Source organism: Musca vetustissima, unplaced genomic scaffold, assembly GCF_032173495.1.
Source record: "Musca vetustissima isolate MV318-11 ecotype Yass unplaced genomic scaffold, APGP_CSIRO_Mvet_v1 utg9675, whole genome shotgun sequence".
NCBI lineage: Eukaryota > Metazoa > Arthropoda > Insecta > Diptera > Muscidae > Musca > Musca vetustissima.
The window spans coordinates 114,311-128,623 of NW_026881036.1; the positions used below are offsets into that span (position 1 = coordinate 114,311).

At 33.7% G+C, this 14,313-nt stretch overlaps 1 protein-coding gene across 1 annotated transcript in view; it reads right to left on the bottom strand.

Annotated features, from left to right (window-relative positions):
• LOC133327115 (uncharacterized) overlaps positions 1 to 12,835 on the bottom strand; it is a 37,133-nt gene extending 24,298 nt beyond the window's left edge. The window contains exons 1-3 of the mRNA XM_061535687.1: positions 12,145 to 12,835; positions 1,406 to 1,662; positions 358 to 1,339 (exon numbers count right to left, since the gene is read on the bottom strand). Of these exons, the coding sequence (XP_061391671.1) occupies positions 358 to 1,339; positions 1,406 to 1,662; positions 12,145 to 12,835 (1,930 nt within the window). The remainder of the gene's footprint in view (positions 1 to 357; positions 1,340 to 1,405; positions 1,663 to 12,144) is intronic.
• Between the last annotated feature and the right edge of the window lie 1,478 nt (positions 12,836 to 14,313).

Consider the following 14,313-nt stretch of genomic DNA (forward strand, 5'->3'; position numbering starts at 1 on the left):
CATTATCTAAACGGCATCGATAATGTTTCTACATTATCTAAATGGCTTAGGTAATATATCTACATTATCAAACGGCATAGATATTGTATCTACATTATCTAAAGGGCATAGATAAAGTATCTAAACGGCATAGATATGTTATCTACATTATCTTAAAGGCATAGATAATGTTTCTACACTATTTAAACGGCATAGATAATGTATCTACATTATCGAAACTTACAGATACCTAGACACGATATATAAAATAGTAAATTATTTATTTATATTACTTTCTCTAATTTCAATTCAAAGAAATTTTTCTTATAGTGCAAAATAGTGTGTGTATGTGTATGTATATTGGATTCCGAATATTACCGTGTAAATGTAGATTACATTGTGTTAACTTGTCCAATTGGGCCTGGGCCAATTTCAATTGTTTTTTCGACATTTTCGAACGGTGTGGTGTATTGCCACCCTTATTGCTATTCGTCGAGTGGGTGCGATTGCTGGCCGGTAAACGATATATGGCCAGGTTTTGATGATTGTCTGCATTATTTTCATCTACATAGGGTGGAGTGCTACCACCGCTGCCACTGCCGCGGCCACCTGTCGTTCGACCATTTGTGGCGGTGATTTTCATTGATTGCTGTTTCTGAGGAGGTTGCTGTTGTTGTTGCTGTGAATGATGGTGTAGCAGTGAAGGATGTTGATGAGGATGATGATGGTGTTGTTGTTGTTGGTGATTGTGATGTGTTGATGAATGTTGTTGCTGTTGTAGTTTTTGTAGATTTTTGTGACCGTTTTGCGAGTGACGTGAAATACTTAAATTGCTAGCACCATTGTGATTGTTGCTACCCGGTGGTGTCGTCGTCGTCGTGGTAGATGAGGACATTGCCGAGATTTCAGCCAACATTTTACCACTATTTGTCGATGATAACGACGATGTGGAGGATGAAATCGACAACGTCGATGATGAGGATGACGGCAAGGGTGTTGCTAATTTAAGATGATTGTAATGATGGTGTTGTTGTTGTTGTTGCGGCTGTGGTGGTAATAAATATTCCATTTCTTTAAGATCTTGGCTAGTACAAGAGACCGATGAACGTATCTTGGCTACAGATACCACATTCTGTGGTGGCAATTGGTCCGACCAACGGAATGGCACTGCAGTCGAATTCTCACAATATTCTTGTGCTCGCTGTTGTGGGTGTTGCACTAAATATTCTGATTGCAACTGATGATGATGCGGGATATTTGAATGATAATGTGATTGTGCTGGCGTGCCGGATGATTGCTGTTGTGCTGCTCCAGACTCAGCCGCCAACAAAAGCCTTTCAGCCTCTGGATGATAATCTAACTGATTATTGAAATTATTTAAATGATTTGATAAATGCTGGTGGTGGTGTTGTTGTTGTTGCTTTGCAGCGTTTTGTGTCACCGATGCTGTGGCTGTTATTGTCGATACCGATGATAATGATGTGGATGCCGATGATGGCGGCCGTCGACGTAATATCACAAATCCCTCTTCATCATCGGTACTGTGACTAATATTATTGTGGTGATGATGATTGTGGTTGTTGTTGTTGTATTGAAGTGAATTGCTACTATTGGTTGATGAGCGATCTGATCGCAATGTTGCACTTTTTGTGGGACTTAAATTACAGGGTGGCAGTACATTATCTTTTTGGTGGAGAAGAAAGAAAATAAAGAAAAAAATAAAAATTAAATTAATTAAAAAAATTAAAAAATAATAATAAATTTAATAATAAATAAATGTGAAAATATTTTTTTAGGAAAATAAGTGGAGGTAAATAAATGAGAATAAAGTAAAAATTATTAATAAAATTAATGATTTGGTAGCACCGGAGAAAAATAAGAAACAGTAAATAAATTATGTTTAATATAAATATTAAAAAAATAAATTTAATTTGTGTAGAAACTCTTCAAAAATATAAGATATTTTGCTGCCATCAACTATCTAAATAAGTCCTGTTGATGTTACTGCTCTGCTGTCTCCTATGAACGTTAGACCCACAGTCAATCTGCTGCACATAGAAATCCATACGTAGGTTATCGAAATAAGGTCTTCTTAAACTCTTCACATATAGAGAGAGTTCTGAGAAGACCTGCAGAAATTCACTGTGGGTCTTTTGTACACGAAATTACATCATTGGTATTCTTTAAAAATACTACTACTCGAAGTTACCCCTTTAGATTTGCGGAAGATTCTATATATTAAACGGATTGTCTATATAAAAACTTTTGCAGTGAGTTTTCAAGAAAAAATTCTTATTGCCCTCCTGAAGTCCTTTCTATGCCTTTCAGATCGTGGATTTTTAAAAAAGAAAATATTTTTTCTATCAGAGGCATGGATTTTTAAAAGGAAATATTTTTCAAGGCCTATCTGAGGCTTGGACTTTTAAAAAGACAATATTTTTTCTAGGCCTATCAGAGGCGTGGATTTTTAAAAAGATAATATTTTTTTGGGCCTATCAGAGGCGTAGACTTTTAAAAAGGAAAATATTTGTCTAGGCCTATTTGAGGCGTGGATTTTTAAAAAGAAAATATTTTTTCTGGGCCTTTCAGAGGCGTGGATTTTTAAAAAGAGACTATTTTTTCTGGGCCTATCAGATGCGTGGATTTTTAAAAAGAGAATATTTTTTCTAGGCCTGTCAGAGGAGTGGATTTTTAAAAAGAGAATATTTTTCTGGGCCTATCAGAGGCGTGGATTTTTAAAAAGAAAATATTTTTTCTGGGCCTATCAGAGGCGTGGATTTTAAAAAAGACAATATTTTTTCTAGGCCTATCAGAGGCATAGATTTTTAAAAAGAAATTATTCTGGGCCTATCAGAGGCGTGGATTTTTAAAAAGAAAAAATTCTTTCTGTGCCTATCAGAGGCGTGGATTTTTAAAAGGAAACGATTTTTCTAGGCATATCAGAGGCGTGGATAAAAGGAAACGATTTTTCTAGGCATATCAGAGACGTGGATTTTTAAAAGGAAACGATTTTTCTAGGCATATCAGAGGCGTGGATTTTTAATAAGTGAAGAAGTTCAGGCATATAAGAACTATAAAACAATTTTTCTAGGCATATCAGAGACTAGATTTTCACACTCTGAAAACCCTTTCTACTATGAAAAAGCAAAGAAAAAGAAAACCAAACCACCCTAATGTTGACGACTCCCGCAAACGTATAAAGGACCACGATCTGCACTTGGAATGTGCGCACGTTGTACAGAACAGGCGCAGTGTTCGCTTTGGCAGATGTACTCAAGAAGTACAAAGCCGATATTATTGCCTTACAGGAAATGCGATGGAAAGGGACTGGCTTAAGTAAATCAGATTATTACGCCCTGTATTATAGCTGCCATGAAACGAGACATGGATATATGGTTAACAGGAGAATAAAAGACCTCGTCTCCAGATTCACTCCAGTAGATGAGCGAATTGCTATAATCCGTATAAAAGCGAAGTTCTTCTACATCAGTCTCATTTGCGCCCATGCTCCGACCGAAGATAAAGATGAACATGACCAATAATAAATTCTGCTAGGAGATTTTAATGCAAAAATCGGAAGGTAAAATATCTTTGGCAAAAAACATGGTAGTTATCAGCACTAGATTCAAGCATCTCGACATACACAAGACCACTTGGATTTCTCGCGATCGAACAACGAGAAATCAAATCGATCATGTTGTGATGGACGGTGATCGATCTAGACGGTTGATCGGACGTCTAGATCGATCCGGGGAGCGAATATCGATTCGGACCATTACCTTGTGGCAGCTAAGGTACGCTGTGGATTTATAAAAAATATTTTTCGATGCCTATCAGAGGCGTGGAATTTTCAAAAAATATTTTTCGATGAGGCGTGGATTTATAAAAAAAATATTTTTCGATGCCTATATGAGGCGTGGATTTATAAAAAAATATTTTTCGATGCCTATATGAGGCGTGGATTTATAAAAAAAATATTTTTCGATGCCTATATGAGGCGTGGACTTATAAAAAAAATATTTTTCGATGCCTATATGAGGCGTGGATTTATAAAAAAATATTTTTCGATGCCTATATGAGGCGTGGATTTATAAAAAAATATTTTTCGATGCCTATATGAGGCGTGGATTTATAAAAAAATATTTTTCGATGTCTATCCTAGCTTTACTTGGATAATTATTTTTTTTTTTTTAAATCACAAAATATTCTACGGATACATTTGCGGTGCTACCAATCTAATTAAATGACTGTTAAATAAATATTTAAATGTTATATGTAAATAAATAAATTAATATATTTGTATAGTACATAATTATGATACTTGGTGTGTCTGTGTGTGTACTATTGTTGTTTTTTTTTTAAGTAGAACCTTTACCACAATATAATTAATAAATAAATATTAAAAAATGTATTTTTTTAATGACCAAACGAAACACAAAAGATTGAAAAAAACGCCCCTCACCCCCCTTGAGCATCGTTTTGTTGTGGGTTTATTTAATGATTGGTTGACTGGCTGGCTGCAAATATGAAAAATGGTAGATACCCGGATGACCAAAGGCAAATTTTGTTTGTATGTATTTATGTGAATATATGTATACATGTGATACAAGCGTATGGAGATGACCCTCATATATAACATTCAAAAACAAATAACAATAATAATAAAAAAGCAGATGTTTGGTAAATGAATATGAGTACTAAAAAAATATGGAACCAACAATAAAATATGGAACCAACAACAAAATTGGTTAATATTAAAAAATATTTAAAAAATACACTTCACAAAAACAACTACATAACGAAAAAAGGTCAAAATGTTTGTATGGATGATTGGTTATCTGTTTGGTTGGTGGTTTACTTTGTTAACTGCAGTTGTTCGAGTTCATGGTGGTATTGGTGTCAGAATTTTTAATATTTATTTTTTGGTGGGGGTGTTCTTGGCAAACAAGAATTTATTTATTTTATGATATATATGGTATCTTGTGGTTAAAAGAGTTTTTTAAATTGTGAATGTGTTGCTAAATAATATGTTCCCATTTTATTCAAAATTAATTAAATTACATGTGTCAAATGTGGCTGGGTGAGAGAATAAGTAGTGAATATGAGGTCAAATAGGGTCCCAAAAATTAGAGCAACTTCCCAAAATTTATAATGTAAGCTATAATTTGTAATTAGATTTTTCTCAAAGCTCATGAAATCGGCATTTAAAAGCTATTTGGTTATGTGGCATTAAGTCGGATTGGTGATAGCTTGCTTTCATCTATAATAACCCCTTTGCCGATCGATCGATCATCATTTCTAGCTTACCATCAACTGCACTGGCATATTTTGTTGGATTGTATTGCTGTTGCTGTGCCGCCTGTGCATTTTTGAATTGACAAAATTTGGTCAATTCACTGAGGGTATGAAATGATTTCTGCCTTATTAGAGCGGCCGGTGTTCGCAAACAATTGCCAATTGGCAGTAGGTTTTTTGTTGGCGTTTTTGTTTCATTATTACTGCTATAGCACCTGGAAAATTTGGGTGGAGTTTTTTCGATGTAGATAGATATTACAAAAATAATGAAAATAATAACAACAGGAAAATAGGGTCAACATAGGTATGCGAGATATATTTATATATAAGATGTAACGTATGTGTGTGAGTTTGAATGATGACTGTATAGATGGATGGTGATTTTTCACATATGGGAAATTCCATGATGAGAGGTAAAGGGTCATATGGTAAAGGGTCATAAAGTACATATGAGAGATCTTCGAACCATACAATATCTGCAGAAAGACAAACTAACGAAATAAGGATATTTTTCAATATATGAACCAAAGAATCTTTGTGAACCTACTATGGTTTTAATATAGAAGAAAATTCCCTGCAATCCTGTTTTTGGGAGAGAACTCTGGGTGGGACTGCAGAAGAAGACTCCTTGTAGGTCTCCTTTATAGAAGATCTACGAAATATCTGAAAAGCTTTATAACATATTTTTATAGTACCTATAGGAAGCGTCTGAAAAGCCTTGTATCACTAGAAGACCTCTGAAAGCTCTTCTATACCTACAGAAAAACTCTGCAAGGCCTTAAAACGGTTTTTCAAATTCTCAAACCCACACAAAATACCTACGAATCTCTAAAAAACAGTATAAGATCTTTACAGTAGAAACATATATAAAGCACCTGGAGAGCTGTAAATGGGCGTGCAACCATAGATAGTCTGAAAAGATTCTTGTCTTCAGAACTCTTGAGATCCACAAAACATTTTATAGTTCTGTGGATCTCAAGAGTTCTTCTGACTCGAAAATACATAAAGAAACCACCAACGAACCCAGGTGGTATTCTGCACATATTAGAACCATCGAAGGCAACATTTTCCCATTCCCATATTATAGGCCTCCTGATAATATAAAGCTATCTGTATATTTCCTATAGAAAACTTACGGAATATATTCGATTTAATTGAAGTACTATATAGAGAACCTCTGTAAGTTCCTTATCTTCTGGAGGACCCCTCAGGCCTAAAAAAGGACTTGTAAAAGTTCTTCTGATTATAAAAATACTCATAGAAAGCGCCAACGAACCCAGTATCTCATATGTGCGTAGTAGATCATCAGAGGTTACAATACCCTGAGGATCGACATCAGTTCTTCTATATTAATAGAAAAACAGATGATCTTCTATAAACAGAAAAGCCATATGAGGTAGAGGTAATATAAGTAACAGAAATTTTCGAAAATTTAAAATTAAAAAAATTTAAAATTAAAATTAAAACAAAAAACTCAGGATGTCAGAATATAAGACCTGGAGCCACAGGGACTCTTCCACGGTAGACAGAAAATCCACAAGCAGCATATCCGCAGAAGGCCATCTATATAATCTCTAAATTCACAGGAGGTCATCAGTATACATGGGACCTACATATTTGATGTATTCTATTCTGAAAGAGCCCATCTGTGCATGGAGGAACGCAGAATGTTTTATTCATATTTGAATATACACATGAGGTCTTATGTGACCAGAAGATCCATCGGAGGCCTTTTCGTATATAAAAGACCCATAGGGAGTTTTCCAGATACAAAAGATTATGATGAGGTATACAGAAGTCCAACAGGAAGTTATCACGATACACAAGAGTCACAGGGGAGATTTCCACGCGAAACTTATATCTCCAGAAGTCCTACAAAAATGCTTCCATACATAGAAAATCAAGAGAGAGTGCTTCTATATAAGCAGAAGATCCACGGGAAGTGTTCTGTATAATTCTATAAAATCTCAGGAATCACATAAGAACTGCATGAAGTCTTCTATACACAATAAAGATCCCACATGGAGACTTTCATCTGTGTTATGAACACACGTTAAATTTGGCTTCGTTCTGTCAACTCGTTCATATAGAAACAGGGGTTCAAAAAAGACGTATCCGCATTTTTTTTTGCAATATAAAAATTAGAAATGCGTGTTTTCATTGTAAAAAAAATTGCGGATACGTCTTTTTTAAATACATGTTCCTATATGAAGGAGTTGCCAGATCGAAACAAAATTTAACATGTGTTCATAACACAGATGGAAGTTTCCAAAACACTTAACTTTTTTCTGTTTATACCGTGTTTTTTGTCCTAGACTAAGAACTTTTCGAACGGCCCTTGTATATCATATGCATAGAATAGTTATTATTATTTCCCAAGGAATATCCAGAAGGCCTCATAAAGAGGGATTTTGATTGATACTCGGACCTGCTTTAAAGGATACCGTATAAAGCAATTTCCGAAGTGTAATTTTGTATTTATACCTCTAACCATAGTTCTCTGCACATAGGTTATCCTAAAAATATCTTCTGATAGTTTTCAATACCCGTGGAACATGCATAAGGTATAGGAACCCTATAGAAGTTTATAGACAACAGGAATTCCATTGAAATTCTCGAAAGGAATGAAGGAATTCTCCAAATTTTCTATATCCTCCAATTAAAGGTTGAGTGCATATTAACTCATCCCGTTTGCAACACTTCGAAAAATCTCCTTTTTAGGGTGGCACTCATATAAAGGTATCTCGCAAACTACGATATTTTGGGGTGTTTGGGCCAATTTTTCGATCAAAGTGGGTGTAATATCGTATTTTAAATTCCAAATGGGTAGAACATCTTCATACCAAAAAATATCGACACATGGGTTCACATTTATAGGCTAGCCCTCACATAATGGTGATTATCAAATGTCGAATTAGTTGGAAGTTTGGGCATGTGGGAAATTCCCTATCAAAAATTATCAAGATTGATTTACGTTTAAGGCAGCCACCATATAAAGTTATCTGCATATTTTTCGGTATTTTTGGAACGAAATCAAACAATTTGAATGTATATAGTATTTGGCATTCTGATTGGATAACAAATATTCCTACTAAAAATTATATTTGTCAAATTTTCAGAGATACTTCCAAAATTTCTGTATTATCGGAAATTTGGTCATGGTTTTCAAACAAATTGGCTGTTTATTTGATGCTCCCTATAAAAATAATAAGCGATTACGGGGTATAAAATACCTTTTGAAATCCTAAAACATATCTCAGGAGACCGTTTTGGTCTTAGACTGCAGAATCCACCGGCATTTCTAGAAGCTTTCGAAAATCTCTATTTTCTTGTTTTTTTTTTTACGAAAGACCACGTGAAGGTTTTATATCTTCTGGCGGATTCTAAAAATCAGTACTTTATATAGAAAAAATTATTAATATTTCGGTATTTTCGGTATCGGTTTTCAAACAAATTGGTTGTAATTCAATACATTGGATCTCATTTGTGTGAAAATCTGCATAATAAAAATTATAAATAATTAGTCAAGTTTCGGGATAGGTTCTATATAGAACCTGAATGTTTTTTCACCGAATTGACTATAAACTAATATTTTGCGTTCTCATCGGTTGCCAAATCTTCCTAACAAACATTAAACGATTGGATGGTACAAAAAGTTCGGCCTAGAAGACCCAAACCATGTGCAGAATACACCTGCATTTCTAGAAGCATTTTTATATATTGAGCCCCGTACATATCTTTCGAAAATCTATATATTCTTGTTATTTTTATAGAATACCTCGTGAAGGAGTTATATCTTCTGTCGGAATTCGAAAACTGGGGGCATATAAATCTAATTTAATTTCTTCGCCAGCTAATGGAGCTACTGGTAAGTTATAGGCTTGCTTTCAGTGAGTGTGGGTTCAATCTGAGCTGGGTATTAGCCAACGAAAATCAGCAGACGTTTCTTAGCCGTCATGAGAACCAATGTAGTGAATGAAGTATTACCAAAAGTACGTCGTAAAAAGTATTATTTTTTTCAAAAAAAAAAAAAAAAAATTATATATATATAATATTTATATATATATATATATATATATTTATTTATATAAGGGTACTTTTTCGACTCAAAAATCCCTACTTTATATAGGATAGCTATGGATATTTTCTATTCCCTCATGATCTCAATTACCATGGAATAACCCATATATTCATTGATGCATTCATGCACTCATATAGTAATAACATGATGCATACATAAATAATACACACGTACATATTACGTGTGTGCATACGACTATCTCCCTGCCGGCCTGCATATTTCGTTGATGAATGAAATAATAATGACAATAACAACAACAACGACGATGATAATAACAACAATAAGAGAAAAAAGTAACATGTTCCCTCTGTATTCTTATTCTATGCACATTCACATGTTCGAATTCACATTTAATGACTTTTGACTTGAATTCCATGAATTACGCAAAAAATATTTCTATTCATTGTGTGGCGGGATTATTGTGGCGATAGTGACGATGATGATCATGATTTATATGGGAGTAAATGAATAAATTTCATTATGAGAATGAAAAAAAAAAATGAAAATAAATTCTAAGTTTCCTAATAGAATAAAAATAGATGAACTAATCAAAATAGCAACAACATCAACAACAACAAAAAACCTGTAAAAAACCTCATAAAATACACCACTTGTTTTGTATAATAATTGGTATAATTTGTGAAATCGAGTTATAACAAAGCCTTAACTAAATGAGCTGTAAAGACATTAGCGATTTTTTGAAGAATAGAAACTAAAACAATAACTTCTTTTTTTGAAATACCGAAAAATAAAAGAATATACATATATTGTATAACATAAAAAATTCTAAATAAATATTCACATTTATTCAAATTCCATGTCATTCTTAAGGTTTTGCTTTTGAGTTGACCAATTTATGTTGTCAATATTGTCGTCATCCAACGATTAATCATCACAACTGAACTGACTGACCCTGTATGGAAAAAAAAGATGAGGAAACCCAGAGACACGCAATAATAGCAACAACAATTGTGGGTCGTGCTATATGGTCTGTTATTGTTTTTGTAATAACGCACAACAATATATGTACAGCAAATAGCTGATATTATCTTCCAAATATTTGGTTTTCGTCTTAAATCGAAATAGAAAAATAAAAAAACTGGTTAATGATTTTACGCCTATTCCAAAGAATGGAGGACAAAACGTGATCGTAAGGTTAACAAAACCAAAAAAATCATATTGATTTTTTATAGTTTCTTTTATAAATAAAATTTTTTGGCGCTCGAAAAATATTCTTTAAAAAATCGACCCTTCTTTTATACCTCCAAAACTGTTATACCCATCATTGGGATTGAGAAAAATCGGTTCAGATTTAGATATAGCTCCCATATATATTTTCGTATGATTTAATGTAAATGGTGTACCAAAGTCCCTATATATCTTTCGATTTGCACGAAATTTGACAAAGCGTACTGAATTATGTCTAGAATGATGTATGTCAAGTTTTCTGAAAATCGGTACAAATTTTGGATATAGCTCCTTTATCTTTTTCCTTCTGATTTTATGTACTAAAGACCCAAAGTTTGTACGATTGCCACACAATTTTATACAATGAACTGTAGTTAATATAAATTAATCTTTGGCAAGTCTCATTGAAATCGGTTCAGATTTTGGTATAGCTTCTACATATATATTTCCGTATAAACTAGATGTTGGATATAAATGCTTCACCAAGGTAGGTTCAATCTTTACAACATTTTGCACTACGTACTGAAGTTACTATAACATAACGTGTGGCAAGTTTTGTTGATATCGGTATAGATTTTGATATAGCTCCTATATATATATAGTTTCGTCAGATTTTAAGTAAAATGTGCACCAAAGACCCAAAGTTGGGCCGTTTGCTACAAAATTTTGCACAATGTACTGAAGATAATATAACCGAGCGTGTGAAAATTGCTTCAGATTTGAATTGAGCTACCATATATATATTTTCTCCCGATTTTGATATCGATATTTGATATTTGCTTTATATTTATTTACACAATTTTGTCTCATTGTAAGAAGCAAACCCTATATATGACTAAATGAAAAATTTAGTATAGGTGCAGAATGACATGTTTATGGATCCCTTTTCATGTTAATGCTCCTTCAAGAATTCGACGTCTGTTAGGATTCATCTGTTGAATATACCCAAAGTGGTGAAAGGTATCATATAGTCGGCCCCGCTCGACCTTACTACTTTCCTTACTGGTTCTCTTAAAAAATCTACTCTTTTTTAGTCCTCGGAAAAAAAGTATTTTTAACAAATCTTCGCTTCTGTTAGTCCACAAAAAATATTTCTTAAAAAAATCTACGCCTGGATTGGTTCTTGAAAAAATATTTTTCTTCAAGCTAGAGTTTGGAGAATACTCTATGAAAAACCCGCTCTTTTTTATTCTTCTTTTAAAAAAACCTTAAAAAGTTTTCATTAAAAATCTACACTCTCATGGCCTTAAAAATATCCTTTAAAAATCTACAGAAAATAAAACCTTCAATCCCATACAAATAAATTTCATCGAATTACGTGACAATGAGTCTTTTCGGCCTTAAGCTTCTAACAAAAAAATTCCACTTAACCATGAATTAGAGAAAATAAAATCCATGGAATTTTGTATGTTTGTTTGGCATAAACTCTCACGCACACATACTTAAACAGATAACCGGGGTGATAAAATAAAAATCCTGTCTGACACCTGGGTAGATATTGCCGTACATCAGCCAACCCTTATTAATAAAAATACACAAACACTTAAAATACAATAACAACAACGATAATAAAACGAAAATAAAATCGGGACACCTACTACTATTCAGGTATGGCATGGGTTTACGTATTGTTGCCGTACGATGTCGGGTTGTACCGTAAATTCCATGGCTTAAACTTTTCGTTAAATCATCGTAAATTTGATTTTTACGATTGTGGGACAAGATTTCAGAGTTCGTCGAATAGATATCCTCGATTTCGTGATAATTTTCACAATCTTTGTTATTTGCACATTTACGTAGATATTGCTGCTGTTGTTGTTGTTGTTCTTGTAGATATTTTGCACAATAGGTTTCGGGTATTTGTAATAGTTTGCATGCCTTACGCGGTACCGGCAGATTCGACATTAAATCCTCAATTGTATCACCGCACGACATCATTAAATCCATATCTGTCGTTTTCGTTGCCTTCGAATATTTCTCTTTACGTTTCAATATTGGCGTTTCGATTTCCTTCGAATCCAGCTCAATATCCGATTCGGAAAATTCGGTAAATTTTTCATAATGTCTTTCACGATTATGGACGGCAAAATTGAATTTGAACGGTGAATTGGCCACAACCGAATGATGATGACTATTGAGGCGAACACGAAGTTTACGTATCGAATCGCGCATAGAACGTGAACGTCGTAATGTTGTACCGCCGACCGCTATTTGTGCCGAACGCGTAGTAGTATCCTTAGTGGCGGCCACTAGTTTGATATATGAATGACGATTCGATTTACGTCGTTCCATTGTCGACGATTCTTTTTTCTTTCTTAAGGGTTTTTTTATTTTTTGTTGTAATTCTTATTTTTGTGATTTTTAATTTACACTTTTAGACTTTAAAGGACACACATGTTAAAAGGAGCCATTGTATGCAACTCTTAAAGGGTTAAATTTTATTTTTTCTTATATCCTCTCTCTTTCACTCCCTCTCTCTGTTACACTTCATCACATCTTGTAAATAATTTACATAAAAATTAACATCTTAAAGATGTAAATTAGATCCTGGCTGGGAGAGGGGGGTATGCATCACTTGAATATTTTCACATTATTTTTACAACGCTTCGCTTTTGTCATTTCGACTTTTAATTCATTTCGTTTTTTTCTTCTTTTGCTACTTCGTTTTTGTCTCTCCTGTACCGGTGAACATTCCCCGTAACTAAACCGAATTCAACTGATTTTCAGTGTCAAACGTGATTGTTTATTTTCCACCCTGTGTGGCACGGGTAATATTTATCTTTGGTAAATGTTTGTATGTGTGTGTGTAATTTGCCAGACTACCTCACCATGCAGTAGTACTTTACACACACATATACATATACATCACAGGCACATCCTTATCCTAACCTACCCCTCTTTTTTGTTGTTGTTATATGATGATCGATGTTGTTGTCGTTTCTCTTTTAGGTTAACAAATTTAAAAAGCCGGCTGCCTGGAATGCAGGACGTACATGTAATTGTGTTGTATTTGTATGCCTAGGTATTTGTTTAGCATACAGTGACAGCGGGGAGATTAAACTGGGCCCAAGAGATTTTGGGCCTTTTAGTAATAATGCGAAGATTTAAAGCGTGGATTTAAAAAATCAAAAAAATATTTTTATTTTAAGTAGAACCATAAAGCATCGATATTTTAAGGAAAAAAATTCAATGACCCTTATTAAGCGTTTATTTTTCTATTAAAAATATTTTTTGAGAGATTTGATTTTTTAAACATTATATTAACAAACATATTTTTTGAAAACCCAATATTTCATGATCTTAAAAATAAACATTTATTGGACATGCAACCAGCGTGGAATTTAAAAAAAAATTGTTTTCATACCGTTCAGCACACTGTGGTACAGGGTATTATGACTTTGTGCATATGTTTGTAACAGGCAAAAGGAATCGAGATAGATCCATGGTTCCTTTTGAGAATATGCATTGAATCACTTTCTAAGTCGATTTACGCATGTCCGTCCATGTATTTTTTAACAAAGTACAGTTCGCATTTATGATCCGATTTGAATGAAATTTGGCACAGTTCACTTATTTGGCTCAACCCTATTGAAATTGGGAAAAATCGGTCCAGATTTAGACATTGATCCCATATGTAGTTTCGTCCGATTTTATGTAAATGGTGTATCAAAGTCCTAATATATCTTTCGATTTGCAAGAAATTTGGCACAGCGTACTGAATTGAGCCTAGAATTATGTGTGCTGAGTTTCGTGAAAATCGGTCCAGATTT